Here is a 21,693-nt window from a genome sequence, read left to right on the forward strand (position 1 = left end):
GGGTCCCCCTATTATCATCTATACCAGACTCTCATAAGGGTCTGCTATAAATGAAGGGAATACTTGGCTGCTATCTTTACAAACAGAAGTAAGCAGCCGGAACTGTAATTTACTGGCAATATAAAACATTTTTTTTTTCATTGCAAATATCAGTTTTGCTATAGATGGTTATATACAATGTACATATGCAAAAAAAAAAAAAATATATATATATATAGTAAAAGTAGTGCTGTGCTGCTAACAAATCCCGATATAATTGTAATCAACCAAACCAGTAAATAAAAAAATATGTGCCAAAAATTTTTTGTATATAAGCAATAAAAAATACTGCTACCCAACTATCTCACTTTTAATATTTATTTTGTTTCTGATGTGGGAATGGTGTTTGCAGCAGCTTATAGTGGGGTGTTTGTTATTTTCATTTTCATTTTTTGGCAGTAGGGCATTAGAAAGTTTTTATTTTATTTATTGTACATTTGCAACCTTCACAGGCAGGATCAGGGTATCCCCAAGGCATGCTATTTAAAGGGGCTGTAAAGGTTACGATTTTTTTAATAAAAATTACAAACATGTTATTCTTACCTGCTCTGTGCAAGGGTTTTGCACGAAGCAGCCCCGAACCTCCTCTTCTGGGGTGTCCTGTTGGCGCTCCTGGCTCCTCCTCATCATCCGGCTTTCTATGGGGGCCCAGGTGCTGGTTCACTCCTGAGCCACACTGTGTGTGTGTGTCTATAGACACAGACAGTGTGGCTCTGCCCTGCCGCCTATTCTCTGCTTACAGAATTTGATTGACGGCAGCAGGAGCCATTGGCTGCCTTTGTAAGCAGAGAGAGAGGAGGGAGCTGCTACAGATGGGCACAGCACTGGACTGAGGGAGAAATGTAATAAGGTATAAAATGTCATGGCTTTAGAGCAGGGGTGGGGAACCTATGGCTCAAGGGCCGTACGCGGCCCGCAAAATCATTTGGTCTGGCCCCCAAGGCTGCCGCTGAGTCTGTGTCTCTCAGCTGAGCTGTCAGAATGGAGACAATATTTCCTGTATAGTTCGGGCTCCGTCCTGACAGTCTGAGTCACAGGCAGAGTGATTTCAAAAGCACTCCACCTGTGACCAATACAGGAAGAATTGCATCTATCTTCCTCCAGCGCGGCTCCGCTCCTGAGTCTCACGCCAGCATTTCCCCCCAGCAGCACCAGCCTGAGCCAGCAGTACCCACAGCAGTGCCAAAAAGCAATGCCAGCCTGAGCCAGCAGTACCAGCCAGCATTTCCCACCAGCAGTACCAGCCAGCATTTCCCACCCGCAGTACCAGCCAGCATTTCCCACCCGCAGTACCAGCCAGCATTTCCCACCAGCAGTTTCAGCCAGCAGTACCCACCAGCAGTTCTTTTCAAAACTTACCACCACAAAGAGTCGACAGCGCACCAGACTGACCGACGCAAACCTGGAAAACCAGTTGGGAGTAGCAGCATCATCAATACCAGCTAACATCACACACCTCACCAAAGAGAAGCAGTTGCAGCCATCACATTAGGGGTGAATTAATTAAATGTTTGACCAAATATAACAGGCTCATTTTTAAGTTGATAACTTTGTACGGCCCCCGAATGATGTTATAAATATCCAAATGGCCCTTGGCAGAAAAAAGGTTCCCCACCCCTGCTTTAGAGCCACTTTAAATCTCATCCCATCTATGGTCTGTAGAATGTGTTTGAAATTACAATAAATGTTTTGTGACTTGATGCTGTACTGCATAATAATAAAATAAATGGTGCAGTATTAAAAACCAAACCCCCTCCAACCAGCTCACCAATCTATTTGTAATCTATTCTATATACGAAAACTTTAATAATTAACATATTCATTAATTTTCAGGTGATAAACCCAGTTTATGGAGAAGATGGAGAAGGTGGAATGTGCAAGTTAGTGATAAAATCTTGGATATGTATTTAGCCTACAGTTATATCTGCTTTTCCTTCGTAGAAAAACCTGCTGATTTTTAGTTTACTACAATTTCAGTGGCGGAATCCTGAATATATCATAGGCTATAAAGGAGGACAGCGATGAAAATGCTTCATGTCCGACACTGGGCATGTACCACACCCAAAAAAAGTAATTGAAAGAAAAGCATTGCCTGTCCTCCTGCCCCACTGTCACCCCTCCCTCTGACAGGCGCCAGCAAATCCCAGCTGTCAAAATGGCAGGAGAATAACTTCAAGATAATTGCAAGGAGGTATCACAAACCAAATGTTCTTCATATATACTTTCCCACAGTTACAGAACGCTGTTGGAGAGATGCCAGAAGGAGGAACAGAGGACCATGTTACACATATTTTGTTCCTGTCCTAATTTAGAACACTTCTGGAAAGAAGTACGGAGAATTTCACAAAAAAAAAATGCACTGACTATACAGTATTCTCACAGAGGATCCATCATTCTTCCTTCTCCATGTTTCTGATATCCAAACCAAAACCTACAAGAAACCAAATTGTGCATCCCTTGGAGATGGAAAGACCTACCTAAAATAATACCTAAAATAATTAAATCAGATGAAAGACCTGTGTAATGGATCAACTGTCACCCCAACTGGGTACCTCCGTTGACGGATGCTCCTAGTGCTTCCCGAGGGCTCCAAGCACTCCATCAGACACCATAACCATCACAGACCCCACAAACCGCCGCAGCTTGGTTGGGGTCTCGCCATCTCCTACCCACCCTGGACCTACGACAAGGCTCCAGGTTCCTGTGGGTAAACCTCTCTTTCCCCAGAGAGTGAAGCAGGAACAGGAACAAGCTCTTACAAGAGCTTAGTGATTATTCAAGAAAGTATGAAAAGCATAGCAATCCCTTGTAGCAGTGTGAAGTAATAGAAAGGTGTGCAAATCAGCAAGTAGAAGCAGCACTAGAAAAAATATGTTAATAGGTGAAGGTAGAAAATAATGCGCTTCAATGGTGAACCAACAATAATAATGTGTAAAACATTCAAATCATGTAGGTGCAGAAATAATGCACAAAGTTGGAGGACTTCAAAACAATATGTAAACAAAATACAGTTCATCAATTCAAGTCCGAAATCAAACATGTGCAAACAAGTGGTGTATTCAGTGATGAGTCCACGCTGAAAATCGTGACTGTGTTCAAGTTCCAACGTAGTCAATGGCCTCTTACCATGTAATTAACAAAACAGAGCCTCCAAGTAAAACTTGAGAATGTGATAATAAAATAACGCCCAGTGATAAAGATGGACTCTTACCAGAGATGATGGAGGTAAAAACTTCAAGCAAAGTAGGTAGATGATCCCGTGTCAGCAGGACTGAAGGGGAGGGGCACTCTCCTTGAGGATCCTCCCGATCACATCCACCCACAGCATCCAGAAAAATGCACTTGGTGCGGCTCAAGATGAAATGGCCCAAAGATTCCCTTGTGTGGAAACCCATCGGAAGGAGCTGATCGCGCTTTCACTTTGTCACGCAACCGTTCTGCAGGCGGCCGTGACGTTCTTCAGCTTATGTTGCATCTTTTTAACTTGGATTGCTGTAAGTGTATTCGCCTTTATTAAATTTGGCTTTAAAGTATAATGCACTATTAGTCCCTTTCTTTCTTTTGGGAATCTTTGGGCCATTTCATCTTGAGCCACACCAAGTGTATTTATCTGGATGCTGTGGGTGGATGTGATCGGGAGGATCCTCAAGGAGAGTGCCCCTCCCCTTCAGTCCTGCTAACACGGGATCATCTACCTACTTTGCTTGAAGTTTTTACCTCCATCATCTCTGGTAAGAGTCCATCTTTATCACTGGGAGTTATTTTTTTATCACATTGTCAAGTTTTACTTGGAGGCTCTGTTTTGTTAATTACATGATAGAGGCCATTCACTACGTTGGAACTTGAACACAGTCACCATTTTCAGTGTGGACTCACCACCGAATACACCACTTATTTGCACATGTTTGATTACGGACTTTAATTGATGAACTGTATTTTGTTTACATATTGTTTTGAAGTCCTCCAACTTTGTGCATTATTTCTGCACCTACATGATTTGAATGTTTTACACATTATTATTGTTGGTTCACCATTGAAGCGCATTATTTTCTACCTTCACCTATTAATTCCTTGTAGCAACCTGGAACTTTCATCCTAAAATAAGCATGAGACTATCACTTCTACCCCATCAGGTGGTCAGACACTATAACTGGCTGTGTTCTTCGCCTACAGCAGCCCCCTTTCCCACAAAGCAAGCAGGCCTACCGTTACTCGGTTGCCCCCAGGTCATATTTACAATGCTATAGGGCCTGGCCACCATGCCAAGGCAGGCGCGAACTGAGCAAAGCAAGCAGGTACTTGCAGTTGGCAGACAGGCAGAGTTGTTCTATGACAGTCTAGGTAAAAGGTAGGCTGAGTTCAGGGAATAGTCCAATATCCGGTCCAAGGAAATCCAAACTAGCAGAGCAAGTCAAACAGACAGGGGGCTTGATCAGGAATTACACACGTAACTCTCTCTATCACAAGCACGAGACTGAAGGCTTAGTTCACTTATAACAGGTTTGGTTTCCACCCAGAGTCTGACCACATCAATCACCTTGCAGGTAGACAAAGACAGGGAGAATGGCACAGCCAAAACCAGGATGCTGAGGGGAGGGAGTGCTAGACTCTCCTTACAGAGACCCACTCCAAAACACAGATCCATTAGAACATGTTTATATTTTCAGATGAGGGAAAGGCCCGTTTGGGACCCTGCTGATAACAAAAGGTCTTGCTCCATCTCGTCCTTCCAGTGATTCTCTAATTATTTATTTAATTTTCTCCTCCCCTACTCATTCCCCCCCCCCTTTTTTTTTTTTTAAATCTGCCCACTTTATGGGATAAAAAGAAAATGCAGTGTCCTAGCCATCCTTGTAGATATGGTCACCATTTGATGATAACACCCATGAGTGGCATTGATGCAATGGCTTTATCTATCATATATGACTGTAAATTTCTATTCAGATTTGTTGATTAATCCTTTGATATTGCCTTTTCCATTATTGAGTAACTGTTTGTATATGTACTGTAGATTGTGTGGAGAGAGATGGTCTGTCGGTAAATAAACTGGCACTGTCCCCAGGGGTAAAGTATGAAATAGTTGTGTAATCAGGTTGGTAGGCGAGTAATTAGGGATGGGGGGAGGGAAAGGGAGAGGAATATGACAAGAAGGGGAGGTATCTACCAAACACTGAATATGGGGATTTAAATGTGCCTATATATCAGCAACAGAGACCAAAGATTATAAAAAAAAGGATAATACATGTTTTATTGAATATAACAAACAAAAATATATATATATAGTCATATAAATATAACAATGTCTGTTTAAAGTACATCTTGTGGACCTACGCGTTTCGCTCAACAGAGCTTCCTCAGGATCCAAGAATATATTCCTATCAGACAAAATCGTATAAAATCACAATATCTAGAATGAACAATAATACAAATCAATATACATTAAACATAATATATCAGAAAAAAAGGGGGGAGGGACAGGGGAGAAAGGAGGGGGGGGGAAGCAGACTGAATTGGGCCATGGGAGGGGTTGGGGGATTCCAAAAAAATTGGAAGGCACTTGCTTCTTGGAGTTATTAGTTGAACCTGTAGTATAATTCTGCGGTCTTTTTGTCTAGGTAGGTTTACATGGTATACGGGTTATACTATTATTATTCTGGAAAATTGTAGCTACTAAGTATTCATAGATGTTTTTTTTTTCTTTTTTTAATCTTCTTGGATACATAGATAACCCCTTTTAAAGTGTCATATTCCCCTCCCTTTCCCTCCCCCATCCCTAATTAGTTGCCTACCAACCTGGTTACACAACTATAACTGTTTGTATACTCTGTTTGATTGTACACACCTGTCTCTACCAGCAAGTGGCTTTTAAATTTAATGTAATGTCATTAAATGCTCATTTGCATGTCAAATTGATGAGCTTCAGTCTGCAGATGATGTCTTTTAAAACAACCTGAGAAGTAAAAAAATATTTGTTGTCCTATTTAATGCCTTATTATCCATTAGTTTACCTTAACGAGCCCTAATTATTTTCATTGCTCTCTTCTACCCTTTGGGCTCATTCATATGGATGATCAGACCTCTCCTCTGATCTGAGCCACTAGGATAGCAACAATGATTTCTTATAGCACTTAGAACTGGGCTGAAGCAAACTGGAATGTGTATAGTCATTGGCTCTGAGCCACAGTCTTGTAATTAATTACTTGGCGACCAGGCGCCGTGGTTTTACTGCGGCAGGTTGGCTCTGTTACGCAAAACGACACACCTGTATGTCGCTTAGTGTAACAGCTAGTGGGGGTGCGTGCACGCCGATAGGCCACAGCAGGAGCCAATCAGTGTGTCTGGCGGACCCTTGTTCTGTCAGTGATGGACACAGAGATCCTGTGTTCTTTCAGTGAATACAACCTTCAAACAGTTAGAAATCACTCCCTAGGAGCACACTTAACCCTTTGGCCACCCCTGGTGTTAACCCCTTCCCTGCCAGGGACATTTATACCGTAACAATGCATACTTTTAGCACTTATCACTGTAGTAACATCACTGGCTCCCTCAAAAGTGTCAAAAATGTGAGTTAGGTGTCCGATTTGTCCGCCGCAATGCCGCAGTTCCGCTAAAAATTGCAGATCACCGCCATTACTAGTTAAAAAATAAATAAATAAAAATGTCATAAATCTTTCCCCTAGTTTGTAGATGTGAGAACCAATCAATATACGTTTATTGTGATTTTTTTTTTTTTTTTTTACCAAAAATGTGTAGCAGAATACATATTAATCTAAACTGATGAAAAATTTGATTTTTTTTTTTATTGGGAATGTTACATAGCAGAAAGTAAAAAAATATTGTTCTTTTTTTCAGAATTGTCACTCTTTTTTTTTTGTTGTTTATAGCGCAAAAAAATAAAAACTGCAGAGGTGATCAAATACCACCAAAAGGATTCTAGGACAATATCCCCCCGGACAACATCCCCCCGGACAATATCCCCCCGGACAATATCCTCTGGACAATATCCCCCCTCTAACCCTAACCCTATGTCCAGGGGGATGTTTTCCGGGGGGATATTGTCTGGGGGGATATTGTCCTGATACCCACCAGAAGAAAGCTCTATTTGTGGAAAAAAGGACATCAATTTTATTTTAGGTACAGCTTTGCGCGACTGCGCAATTGTCCGTTAAAATAACGCAGTGCCGATTCGCAAAAAATGGCCTGGTCATTAAGGGGGTAAAACCTTACAGTCCAGAAGTGGTTAACAGACTTCCACAGAGTTGATGGTAACAAATTTATTGAACCCATAGCTGCATAGGATAATAATAAAACAGTCTAAAAAGTAAAACTAATACAATATGCAAACCAGATATTCCAATTAGCGGTATGAGCAACCAGCGGCTGATCCAGCCTACTTGCCGGCAGATGGAGATGTCCGGGATAAATCCTCAGCTTAGGCAGGATCCAGCAATGGTGTTGAATAGCTGGGATATCCTGGAGGGCTGATAATGGATTGGGAGGTGGAGATGGGAGATGGAGATGTGTATCGCTGGCCGCAGCACTGGAAAAAGCATCTCGGCAGATGCTGAAATTGTACACCAAGCTGCACAGCAGACAGGAGGATCTAAATCCAGAAAATGTCATAAGGCGCAGGCGTACAAAACATGCTGTCATCGTGTTGGGACCACGATTAAATAAAAAAAAAAAAAAAAAGCAAATAAATTTCTGTGCTACAAGTGTTAGTTCAATAAAACTTAAAGCGGAGTTCCGGCCTCTGAAATGTTTTTTCAATACAAATACCCCCGGGACAGTCAGGGCTAGTGCATTCCACAATGGATAGCCTCTGAACTGTCCCTGGGTCGCACTTACCTGTAAGAAGAAATACTTACCTTAAAAAATGCTGCCATCTCAGGTGTGGGCAGCTGAAGCCAGCGCTTCCTCTTCTGCGTCCTCTTCAGTGTCCTCTTCGGTCCCACAATGCACTGCAACGGCCCCGTCACTTCCAGGGCAGGTGTGTCATCCCTCCACAGCTTCTGGGCATGCCCAGAAGCTGTTTAGAAGGGGTTGACGCGCGCGACCCGGAACTGACGTCGGGGCCGGTGCAGGCGCAATGATTCCTGGGAGCTATGACGTTCAGCTCCCAGGAATCATTGCAGAGCCAGGAAGTGACGACGGGCCGCGGCCGAGGAAGGAGGAAGAAGGAAGTAAGGTAAGTATATTTTCTTCCCTACGAGGTAAGTAAAAAAATAAATAAATATGCGATTATCCATTTCTTTTTCAGGTGACCCGGAGCGAGAAGATGGAGGTAAGTATTAAATTAGGGTGGAACTCCACTTTAAAAAGTGCACTCACATGGGTAAGAAGATAATCAGGCATGTTCAAATCATAATCCGCTGATAACTGCAGGAGCTGCGGCGTCCCCGCACTCATAGAATAGAACCTGGCTAAGGGGGCGTGGTGACATCATGTCTGGTACCTCCCAACGCGTTTCGCCATAGGCTTGACGTCATCAGGGGCGTGGCTACCAGACGTGACTCCACAAGCTTACAGGCTTGCACTCCATTAGTCCTTCTTCCCAGTGGCTTCCACTCTGTTCTTCGGGGGAGGATAGTGACGTAATCACCAGCCGACCCCACACAGACGTGGCTTCTCCCCAGCTGCAGTTTTTTCCTGGGTTGCTATCCTATTGAGTGCTGCCTACACATCTCCTGCTCCCAATCCTTTATCAGCCCTCCAGGATAGCCCAGCTATTCAACACCATTGCTGAAGCCTGCCTAAGCTAAGGATTTATCCTGAACATCTCCATCTGCCGGCAAGTAGGCTGGATCAGGTTGCTCATACCTCTAATTAGAATATCCGGTTTGCACAGCCTTTTAGTTTTACATTTTAAACTGTTTTATGGTTATTCTATGCATCTATAAGTTCAATAAGCCTGCCTAAGCTGAGGATTTATCCCGGACATCTCCATATGCCGGCAAGCAGGCTGGATCAGCCACTTGTTGCTCATACCGCTAATTGGAATATCTGGTTTGCACAGCCTTTTAGTTTTACTTTTTAGACTGTTTTATGGTTATTGTCAGCTGCTGTGCATCTTGCCACAAACAGCAAAGATGGCTTCCCTGTGCAGCCACTTCTGCACAGGACTGGTCTTGGTGTTATGTCAGCTGCTGGTGTGACCAGAATTGTGTGGACTAGCACAGAGAATGTCAGACACAAATACAGCATAAAAGAATATAATTTATTTTAAAATAAGTGAACAACATAAATGTAAATGCACCCCCAATAAACCAAACCAAATAAATAGTGACATACAATGCACAATTTCCCAAACCAAATATATATAGCAAGTAGGGAATGCAAAGTGTAATCGTAGAACAGCCAGGGTCATACATGGGAGAACAAGCAGAGGGAGCTGGGAGCAAGACAGGACAGGGAGAGGGTAACAGGAGATGGAGAGAGCAGGAGGGAAGGGATCAGGCCGCAGGGTCCGGATCAGGGTCCAGGAACAGGAAACAAGATGCAAGATACAGGAACACTGGAACATAGGTCAGGGGCACATGGAGACAACACCAAGGCAAATTGAGAAGGACAGACAGGACTTAAAGTGGAGTTCAACACATTTTAATAAGTTCAGATGTATGTAATCCCCATGTATGTAAAAAATACTTTTACCAATGGAAACTATTTTATTTTTTTTCTGCAAGGAAATACCTTTTTACCTTCTGTATTCATCTTCACTTCCGGGTCCGGCCGCCTATAGGCGATTACGTCATTCAGTGATTCGCAAGGGCTGCTGGGATGTATCCCAGCAGCCCTTGCGAATCGCCTAGTGACAAAATCTCGCATTATTACACCGGCACCAGCTGTACTCGAATGTAATGCATTGAGTCCGTGCTCCACCCCGCCTCCTCTCAGTGAGCTCTAGGGGATGTATTGTTTTGAGTCCGCACTCCGCCCCGCCGCCTGTCAGTGAGCTCTAGGGGATGTATTGCTTTGAGTCCGCGCTCCGCCCCGCCTCCTCTAAGTGAGCTCTAGGGGATGTATTGTTTTGAGTCCGCACTCCTCCCCGCCTCCTCTCAGTGAGCGCGGACTGAAAGCATTACATCCCGTAGAGCTCACTGAGAGGAGGCGGGGCAGAGGCGGGGTGGAGCATGGACTCAATGCACTACATCTGAGTACAGCTGGTGCCGGTGTAATAATGCAAAATCTCGTCACTAGGCGATGCCAGCAGCCCTTGCAAATCGCCGAATGATGTAATCACCTATAGGCGGCCAAACCCGGAAGTGAGGAACAATAAAGAAGATAAAAAGGTATTTCCTTGCAGAAAAAAAACAAAATAGTTTCTATTGGTAAAAATATTTTTTATGGAGATTACCAACATCTGAACTTAATAAAATGGGTGGAACTCCACTTTAAATATACCTCCTGCAACGAGCATCAGGTGATGACTAATGATGCTTCTGCTGGAAGACACCTGCTGGTGGATGCCTGGAACTGCAGCCTCTGGATCTGGGAGCGACATTGCCACCAGCCGGAGAGCCCTTTCCTGACAGTTATCCTATGCATCTATAAGTTCAAAACATTTGTTATCATCAACTCTGTGGAAGTCTGTTAATTACAAGACTGTGGCTCAGATCCAACGACTATACACATTCAGATTTGGTTCAGTCCAGTTCTAGGTGCTATAAGAAATCCTTGTTGCTATCCTTCCCAGGAGCTTTTTCATTAGCAGCTATGGACCATAGTGCTGTTTTTTAGACTTGTCTATTCCATATTCTGTCCCCTTTACTTATCGCCTGATCATTTCGTGGCTTAATGAGCCACTACCTGCTGTGAGCCACTGCCTGCTGCATGTGAATCTGCCTCAGAGCCGCATGCAGGCAGCCCATAGAAGCGGATAGACATGCGGAGGCTACTCAGACAAAATTTGACCTGCAGGCAGGAGTGAATACATGGATGTGTCCAGATCTGTGCCCCGCTCCTGCCTGCATGTCAAATTTTGACATGCAATTGTTTCCGTGCAGCCTCTGCATGTCCATCCACTTTAGTGTACTGCCTGCATGCGGCTCTGAGGTGGATTCCCATGCAGCAGACAGAGCTCAGTTTGGAGGATGGGTCTGAATGAGACCATAAAGTGCTAGTTCACCTTTATAAAAAAAAAAAACGTAAAGATGAACTAACACTCTACATCCTCCCCACCCCCCTCCGGTCCCCTCTGCATTTACCTTAAATGATGCAGTTTCACCATCCATGCAATGGTCCTGATATTTGAAAGCCGCATCGTTCTACTTCTCCTTTCCATAGGGACACTGGAATGGATCGCAGCAGTCCTTATTGGACAGCGCAGTCATGTGCTGGAGCAGACTAATCAGAACCGCTCTGATCTGTCCTGGGCTCCCTAGAGAAAGAAGAGGAAGAACAGAACAGCTTTCAAATCCAGGACCACTGCACCAGACTGTGTGGACAGTGATACTGCATCATTTATAGAGGTAAATGCAGAGGAGGTTGGGGGTGGGGAGGGTGTAGAGTGTTCATTTATTTTATCTTTATATTTATCTTTATATATGTATATCTTTATATATATATATATATATATATATATATATATACCCCTAACCCAAAATCTGCATAGTTGGGTCACCCTGGCATGGCAGAGTCAGGTCGCCCTAAACACTGGTCACCCTGACATGGCAGAGTGGGGTCACCCTGGTATGGCAGAGTCAGGTCACCCTAAAATCCGGTCACCCTGACATGGCAGAGTGGGGTCATGCAGTTGCCATGTAAGGTTGACCCCACTCTGCCACGTCAGGGTGACCAGAGTTTAGGGTGACCTGACTCTGCCATGCCAGGGTGACCCCACTCTGCCATGTCAGGGTGACCGGATTTTAGGGTGACCTGACTCTGCCATACCAGGGTGACCCAACTATGCAGACTTTGGGTTAGGGGTATTTATATATATATATGTGTGTGTGTAAATATATATATTTTGTGTGTGTGTGTGTGTGTGTATATATATATATATATATATATATATATATATATATATATATATATATATATATATATATATATATATTTTGTGTGTGTGTGTGTGTATATATATATATATATATATTGTAATGTTTGGGGGATCAGCTGGATCGCAGGACACAGGCGTTGCAACCAAAGAAATGTTTATTAACTTAAACAGGCTTCATAGCAGCAAAAGAAACACAACAAGGAAAAGACAGTCTCACCGACTTGAAGAGTTCAGAGCTGCTGTTGCAGTCAAACAGTCCCAACTTTTGAAGAGGGTAGCTTCCACTGGCAATAGGTTCCCAGTCAGCACACTGACATGCACCTTCTCGGCTGTACAAAAGTCCACATTCACCATCCACAGTCTCCTCTATGCTCCACCACACCCAATCTACAACTTCCTGTCCTTCTTAAACCCACTTCCTCTGATCAATGAGTTAACCCCTTTTGCTCCCTTAAAGGGCCCAGAGCCCAAACAGAGGGGAAATATAGCGTCCTTCAAGGACCCACCCTCTACGACCTGTACATATCCCCCCCCTCTGCCCCAACGCCAAGGAGGTGGAGGCAACAGTGGAGCTAAGACAATGGGCTCGAGAGAGGGCATCTGCATTTTGATGCTGTCTCCCGGGCCTGTGCTCCACTACAAATTTAAATTCCTGGAGTGCCAGGAACCAACGGGTAATCCTGGCATTAGTCCCTTTACTTTGTCTCATCCATGTTAAAGGAGCATGGTCCGAAATCAGCCTAAATTTCCTCCCCAAGAGATAATACCTGAGGGATTCTAAGGCCCACTTAATGGCTAAACACTCTCGCTCAACTATCGCATAGTTTTTCTCCGCTGGTGTCAGCTTCCTACTGAGGAAGACTACCGGGTGCTCCTCACCCTGAACAACCTGTGACAGGACTGCTCCTAACCCTGTATCTGAAGCGTCAGTCTGGACAATGAATTCTCTTGAAAAGTTTGGCGCTATCAGGACAGGGTGTTGGCACAGTGCTGACTTAAGCTCCAAAAAAGCCCTTTCAGCGTCTGCATTCCACTCAATCATGACCGACTTCCGACCCTTAGTCAGATCGGTCAGTGGAGCCGCCAATGTGGCAAAGTTGGGTACAAACCTCCTGTAGTATCCCACTATGCCCAGGAATGCACGTACCTGCTTCTTTGTTAGGGGGCGGGGCCAGTTCTGTATCGCCTCTACCTTGTTGACCTGAGGTTTTACCAGCCCTCTACCTACGATATACCCCAGGTATTTCACCTCCTCCATTCCCAACGCACATTTTTCTGGATTCACTGTGAACCCTTCCTTCGAAAGGGAGTCCAGCACTGCCTGGACTTTAGGCAAGTGTGATTCCCAGTCTCTGCTAAAAATGACTATGTCATCCAAATATACAGAGGCATACTCTCGGTGAGGTCGTAAAATCCTATCCATTGCTCGCTGGAAGGTGGCTGGAGCAGTTTGTAGTCCAAAAGGCATTCTTTTGTACTGAAAACTCCCCTCTGGGGTAGAAAAAGCAGTTTTCTCTCTGGCAGCCTTAGTCAGGGGGATTTGCCAATACCCCTTAGTAAGGTCTAAGGTGGTGATATACCTGGCTGGGCCTAGTCTCTCGATAAGCTCATCCACCCGGGGCATAGGGTAGGCATCAAACTTTGAAACTTCATTAAGTTTACAGAAATCATTGCAGAACCGCAGAGTCCCATTGGGCTTTGGTACCAACACGATTGGGCTTGACCACTCACTCTGCGATTCTTCAATAACATCCAGGTCTAACATCTTCTTTACTTCCTCTGAAACGGCCTTTCTCTGAGCTTCCGGGATACGGTACGGCCGGACACAAACTTTGACCCCTGGTTCCGTGATAACATCATGCTCGATAACCGTAGTAAGACCTGGCAAGTCTGAAAATTTTTCTTTATTTCTCTGCAAGAACTCCTTTGCTTGCTGACTTTGGATTTTAGACAGTGTATTTGCTACTTGGACACTCTCCGCACCAATCTGAGGTTCAAGTCTTACACCAGCCAGGGAGGTCACCGGTTCCCTGTCCATCCAGGGCTTTAACAAGTTTACGTGATATATTTGATACGGCTTCCTCTTGCCTGGTTGGTGGACTCTATAATTTACCTCCCCTATTTTTTCCACAATTTCAAAGGGACCTTGCCATCTGGCCAAGAACTTACTTTCCACAGTGGGAATCAGTATCGCCACTCGATCCCCCACTTGGAAGTGCCTTATTTTAACGGCCCTATTATATACCCTCCGTTGAGCCTCCTGGGCTATTTGCAAATGTTCCTTAACCAGGGGCATCACACTCATGATCCTTTCCTGCATTTGGGAGACATATTCAAGAACACTCTTATGCTGAATAGGTTCACTTTCCCATTCCTCTTTAACAAAATCAAGCAATCCACGAGGTCTCCGCCCATACACCAACTCAAAGGGTGAAAACCCCGTGGAGGCCTGAGGCACTTCCCGAATAGCAAATAGGAGAGCTGGTAACAGGCAGTCCCAGTCTTTCCCATCTCTTTGTACCACTCTCTTGAGCATTGACTTCAGAGTCTTATTAAAGCGCTCTACCAAGCCGTCTGTTTGGGGATGGTATACTGATGTGCGCAGCTGTTTAATCCGAAACAGCTTGCACACATCGGCCATAACCCTCGACATAAACGGAGTGCCCTGGTCCGTGAGGATTTCCTTAGGAAATCCAGTTCGTGTGAACAATTGAAATAACTCCCGAGCAATAGTCTTAGAGGAGGTATTCCGCAGGGGTAGCGCCTCTGGATATCTGGTGGCATAGTCAAGGATCACCAGTATATAGGAGTGACCTCGAGCAGACTTTACCAATGGACCCACTATATCCATCGCTATCCTTTCAAATGGGACCTCAATTATAGGCAGAGGGACCAAAGGGCTACGGAAGTGAGTCACCGGAGCGGTTAACTGACAGGTGGGACAGGAGGCACAGTATTTCTTTACCTCCGCTTTCAGACCTGGCCAGTAAAACCGGTCGGTGATTCGTGCTTCTGTCTTCTCCACTCCTAGGTGTCCCCCTAAAACATCGTTATGGGCCAGGTCAAGAACCTTCCGTCTATATTGTTGGGGTACCAATAATTGGTCTACCACATTTCCTCTTATTTGGTTAACCCGATAAAGCAATTCATTGCATACTGCAAAGTGTGGCCATCGCTCATTTGCCCCTGGCTCTTGTGGAACCCCATTTACTACCACAACCTGTTCCCGTGCCCGGGCCAAAGTGGGGTCCTGCATCTGAGCAGTACCAAATGCCCCCTGGGTAACACCCAAATCTGGTAGAGCAGGGGTAGAGGCCACTTCCTCCTCCTCTTCCCCCAGCATCACCTGAAGAGGAGAAGGTTCCCCCCCCTCAGTATTCAGGTTGGTCTGTGGACCATGTATTTTGGCATCCTCAACAGTTTCAACATTACTTTTATCCAGTTCAACCTTCACAAAATTTGGCAGTTCAGGATTACTTTCCTCAACAGCAGGAACAGAGGACGTTTCTCCCCAGTCTCTGGGCCATTCATGTGGTTGTCCTTGTTCCCACAGTTTTGCAAACAACGGACAGTCTCGTCCTATGATCACATCATGCACTAAGTTTTCAACCACCCCCACCTCTTGAGTACCAGTGCCACATGCCGTGGAGATGGACACCAAGATGAGAGGGTACTCTCTAGTGTCTCCGTGAATGCACACGACCCGTAAAGTTTTGCTTACTGGGCCGATTCTCCCAATAACTCTAGGATGAACCAGGGTCACCATGCTTCCTGAGTCCAACAAAGCCCTGGCAGGAAGGTGGTTTACTCGAACTTCACACTCGAACTTCCCCTCACCAAGATCCAGATGTGTTGTGCATACTTTATGGGCATAAAAAGACCCCTTTTGGAGGACCCCGCATTCCATGGGCTCTTCTTGCAGTGGGCAGTGTGCCCGGGTATGGCCCCAGGAATGACACCGCCAACATTGTATATCCCCCACTTTCCGAGCAGAAACAGGCCTCTGAGGAGGCACAAGGAGTGACTCCTGGCCTTGTGGAATTGGTGCTCCAGGGTTCCGTGGGCTTTCAATCCGAGCGGTTGCAGTTGGCCGAACCGGCCGAGACGTGCTGGGGCCTTGGCGCTTGGTAGGGCCAAGAAGATCCTCCACTACCGTATATCGTTCCACCATCTCAACAAGGTGGTTCACTGTTGTGGGGTCTCCATGGCTGACCCATCGTTGAAGGTCGTCTGGCAGGGACCTCAGGTATCGGTCCAACACAACTCGTTCCACAATTTGGAGGCCAGACAACACCTCGGGCTGCAGCCATTTTTTTACCAGTTGCACCAGGTCATGCATTTGGGACCTTGGTGGCCGGTCTGGACAATATTTCCACTGGTGCACTCGTTGGGCCCGAACAGCCGTAGTTACCCCCAGACGAGCCAAAATTTCTGCCTTTAATCGTTCATAGACTTTCGCTTCTTCAGGTGGTAGATCAAAGTAGGCCTTTTGAGGATCTCCGGTGAGGAAAGGAGCAATGAGACCGGCCCACTGGTCCTGGGGCCACCCTTCTCTCTCTGCCGTCCTCTCAAACGTAGCAAGAAATGCCTCTACATCATCACTCAGAGACAACTTCTGCAAAAAAATGACTGGCCCTCACCGTCACCTGGTTGCTAGGGGTAACCGCTGCCTGTTCATGACTCTGGGAAAGGTGCTGTACTACCTCTTGTAAAGCCTTCACCTGAGTCTGTATAGCTCCTTGCTGGGCTGCCAGCTGGGTTACCAACAGGTGAGTACTTTCTTGTTGCTGAGCCAGAGCCTCTTTGTGGTGAGCTTGTTGTACCTCCAGCTGGGTTGCTAAGCGCTGATTAGCTTCCTCATGACGAGTTTGCGCTTGCATATTAGCCAGGGATAACTGTTTAATTAGCTCCTCCATTGTTTCAGCTTTTAGTGCGGCTTTAACCCAGGACATAAGTCAAGTGTACTGTCCCTTTAAATGTCCGTTTCAGTCCAATGCAAAAAAAAAAAAAAAAACTTTTTTTTTTCTTCTTGTGCCTGTTACTCAGTCCTGCCCGCATCCGAGCACCACTTGTAATGTTTGGGGGATCAGCTGGATCGCAGGACACAGGCGTTGCAACCAAAGAAATGTTTATTAACTTAAACAGGCTTCATAGCAGCAAAAGAAACACAACAAGGAAAAGACAGTCTCACCGACTTGAAGAGTTCAGAGCTGCTGTTGCAGTCAAACAGTCCCAACTTTTGAAGAGGGTAGCTTCTCCTGGCAATAGGCTCCCAGTCAGCACACTGACATGCACCTTCTCGGCTGTACAAAAGTCCACATTCACCATCCACAGTCTCCTCTATGCTCCACCACACCCAATCTACAACTTCCTGTCCTTCTTAAACCCACTTCCTCTGATCAATGAGTTAACCCCTTTTGCTCCCTTAAAGGGCCCAGAGCCCAAACAGAGGGGAAATATAGCGTCCTTCAAGGACCCACCCTCTACGACCTGTACAATATGTATATATTCATTCAACTGAAAATGCCTGAAAAACATATTTCTGTTGCATTGTGGGTATTTGGGAGGGTCTCCAGAAGTGTTTTGCAAAAAAACGCAGCTGAACGCGTCCAAACGCGGCATGCAAATGCGACAAACGAGTGTTTTTAAACGTCGCTCTATAGCTGTCAAGTTCCAGTGTTCAAAGGACTTTTTCAAACTTCCCGTGTACATGAAGCCTACTTTATTATTTTTCTTCTGATTTGTTTTTTTGTTTGTTTATTTCCATGTTTCTAACCATTTTTTTTGCTCATTAATGTTTTTTCTTTTTAAAAAAAGTGCTAAATTAAAAAAAAAAAAAAAGTGTAAATACCTTTGCCGTGTTTTTAATGTAAATGTAAACAGGAACAATTCTGTAATAAAATGTAATTTATTCAAATAGTTTTTTTTTTTTTTTTTTTTAGTTGTGTTCCTTTTTTGTCCATGGATTGGAGGGGGAAAAAAAAATATTTTTGCAAGACAATAGAGGGTAGTGACTGTAACTATATAACTGAGTCTTATATTGCCCATGAAATGTTGTCCTTCGGGTTGAGAATTTATGTAGAAGGAAACATTGTTACCGGTGAAGAAGGCTGGAGGAGTTTTTGGACATTTGTTAATTCATACTGTAATTGTCCGCATTAAGTTCCATGTGTAATCATTAACCACTTCAGCACTGGGCCAATTCTGACACTTCACGCATACATGCAAAAGTCTTTTTTTTTGCTAGAAAATTACTTAGAACCCCCAAACATTATATATGTTTTCAGCAGAGGCCCTAGAGCAGGGGTGTCAAACTCAATTTCATTGTGGGCAGGGCTTTTTTTCAGCAGGAACGTGGGGGAACGCAGTTCCGGCACCTCCAGCACAGAATGTATGTAATGGCACGGTGTGCTGTAGGGTCTATTGATGCTGGCTGCTGGGGAATCTATTCTAGCTGGAGGAAATATATTTTTGCATAGGGGTCAATTGTTGCTAAGGAGGTCTATTGTTGCTGGTGGAGGACATACTGTTGCTGCGGGTGGGTCTTATATTGCTGGGGGGGGGGTAGTTTTTGTTGGGTGAGATCTACTGGGGGTGGGGGAGGGCTATTGTTGCTGGCTGACAGAGAGTCTATTTATGCTGGATGTGGGGAGATCTGTTGTTGCTGCCGGGAGTCTATTGTTGCTGGGGGGGGGGGGGTTTGTTGCAGGTGGTCCATTGTTGCTAAGGGGATCTATTATTGCTGACGGGGGGGCCCTATTGTTACTGGCTGCAGGGGATCTATTTCCCTGCTTTTCTTGTTATCGTTGCCAAATTCCATACAAATTACTTAGCACCACAAAATGATACAGTACTTGGTTCTTTATTTTGGGATTCTGGGAGGTGGTAGGGGGTGATACCAAGGAATCGTGCTCGGAGATGGGTAGGGGGGCAGAGAGAAGGGCTGACTCAGAAAGGAGGAGTTCCTGAACCTATTCTCTGAGAAAAAAAAGCCCTGATCGTGGGCCACATCACCATTATGGTCACCCTCAGAGGGCCAGTTCTATCTGTAGCCCACCACTATAAGACATCAAGAGCCCCCCACCTTCCCTTACATCACAGTGCATCACCTTTACCATGTGCTGCTGCTGGGAAGAAGCTGGAGGCAGAGCTGGGAAGCAACAACTGCAGGTTCTGGAGGAGGGCTGGAGTCAGCTACCAGAGTCTGCTGAATGCTGAGACCAATGGAGGCGGAGAGGAGGGGATGCTGCGGCTGCACAGAGAGGTGCAGGATCTGTAGGAGTTGTGTCCTCCTCTCTGCTGTCAACTGCTGAGTTAGGGGAAGGGGGGTGGTCCTCTCTGCAGCTTCAGGGAGAAGCACAGGAGTTCTTTCCTCTCTGCTGCCGTCTGCTGAGACAAGGTGGGGGCAGAGATGAGGGAGATGCAGCAGCTGCAGGAGAGGTTCAAGGGCCACATGGAATAGTCTGGAGGGCCTGATTCAGCCCGCGGGCCTTGTGTTTGACACCTGTGCCCTAAAGGATAAAATGGTGGGTGTTGAAATATTACATGGTATTTGTGCAGCGGTTTTTGAAACGCAATTCTTTTGATGCACAAATACACAATATAACACCCCAACTGTTTGGTAAAATATGAAAGATGATGTTATGTCAAATAAATAGATACCCGACACTTTAAACTTTTTTACACTTTTTTTTTAACTTTTTTTCACTTTAAAATTGTGCACGCTCGTGGAATAGTGCCAAAATTCACTGAACAAAATTAATAAACGCAACACTTTCACAACCTCTCCAATGTCCTCTAATTTGGTCTATCCCATAAAATGTAAGTCCTTTCAGGTCTCTATTATGCACCTCAAGGAAGTGTCTGGATAGACTATGCATGGGAAAGCCTTTCTTGATATTATTAATGTGTTCCCTAATCCTCACATATTGGAGCCGACAAGGGCATTCAATCACATATGTCACATGTGTACTATTACAAGTGATTAATTCTTTTATTTGTGGATATGATATTTATCCTGCTTTATCTAGACATTTATTAACCACTTACCGCAAATTAACGTATATTTACGTCGGCAGACTTTGCGGGGTTATACCGGGGTGATGCCTCTAGCTAGAGGCATCACCCCGGTACCGTTGTTTACAGCCGGTGGTCGGCTTTCCGGCAGTAATGACCGATGTGGCTCGGGAGCCGCTCGATCGTTACTCCAGCGAGCAGGAGGGGACGTCCCCCCCTCCCGCCGCCTTCTATGGCTTTGCCCGGGTCTCCCGTCCCACCGGGAGACCCGAGCACCCAGCCGGCACGTCCGCTGGCTGGATGGAGTCCCGGTCTAAGCCTGAAGTGTCTGTTTCGATCGGGTCTCCGATGACGTAACCCGGAGGTGGCGTCCATAACGTCACTTCCGGGTTACTCTGCTGCTAAAGGCGGAAAATTCAAAAAATGAGTGTATTCAAAAATGCAGTTTTCGACATTTTGAATACATGAAAGTGCAGTGGAGGGGTTTGGTGTCTCTCCATAAAGAGTACCTGTCACTGCATATTGCTGTCACAAGGGATGTTTACATTGCTTCTCACAGCAATAAAGGTGATCAGAATTTTTTTTTTTTTTTAAAAAAACCTGTGATAAAGTTAAAAAAAAAAAAATAAATAGGAAAAAAAAAAAATTTTAGCCGCCCCCCTGTCGCTGTTAGCTCGCGCGCGAAAGAAAATGTTTATGGAAGTCGAGCCACGAATGAAATCACTGTTCAAACCACACGTGAGGTATCGCCAGAGCGTGAGCAATAATTTAAAAAAAAGAGCTACACTCTAACTCTAAACTGGTAACCGTTAAAAATTTTTAAAGCGTCGCCTATTGAGATTTCTATTGACCGTAGTTTGTCGCCATTCCACGGGTGTGCGCAATTTTAAACCATACCATGTTGGGTATCTATTTACTCTGTGTGACGTCATCTTTCACAATATAGAAAAAAATGCGCTAACTTTACTGTTTATTTTTTTTCAAATGCAGTGAAATGTGATTTTTCAACATTTTTCCCCAAAAAAATGGCGTTTTAAAGACCGCTGCGCAAATACGCGTGACAAAAAATATTGCAATGACCGCCATTTTATTCTATACATTATTTATATATAATGTTTGGGGGTTCTAAGTAGTTTTCTAGGAAGAAATACTGATTTTAACAAAAAGTGTTTGAACTAGGCCTGGGGCTTAAGTGGTTAACATATTTTTGATTTTTTGGGGTTTTCCCATATACATCTTGTTTGCATTATATAGCTACTTATATACACTTATATACCTCAATTATCAATTTTAAATATTTCTCAGTCTATAAATTACTAATTCAATTTTCTTTTTGCAGGGCAGGGGCACAAGATTTGTGTCTTTTCCCTTGTGGATATAGTCCTTGACCTTACTCCTCTTTATAGAATATGCTATATTTATACATAACAATTTTTTATGGCCATTTTTATATAATTTGTACATTTTTTATATTTCTTATAGGTTTTTAGAATGTCACAGATGTAGATGGATAAATACATGTATACATATATATGCATGTACCATTTACTTATTCATTGCTTTTTAGAAAGTTTTTTGTGGATCGTATATCCACCTTCAAGACCGCCAAGCTCTTGTCTATGCAGGATTAGCTGGTTTTA

The 21,693-nt window shown here is 44.5% G+C and overlaps 1 protein-coding gene across 1 annotated transcript in view; it reads left to right on the forward strand.

Moving 5' to 3' along the window:
• Window positions 1–2,000, forward strand: part of LOC309565492 (uncharacterized protein) — a gene marked incomplete at its 3' end in the record, with an annotated part of 74,963 nt that extends 72,963 nt beyond the window's left edge. The window contains exon 6 of the mRNA XM_082270462.1: window positions 1,873–2,000. Within this exon, the coding sequence (XP_082126588.1) occupies window positions 1,873–2,000 (128 nt within the window). The remainder of the gene's footprint in view (window positions 1–1,872) is intronic.
• Window positions 2,001–21,693: the final 19,693 nt, after the last annotated feature.

The sequence above is a fragment of the Pelophylax lessonae genome (assembly GCF_965119305.1).
Source record: "Pelophylax lessonae genome assembly, chromosome: 10".
NCBI classification, from domain to species: domain Eukaryota; kingdom Metazoa; phylum Chordata; class Amphibia; order Anura; family Ranidae; genus Pelophylax; species Pelophylax lessonae.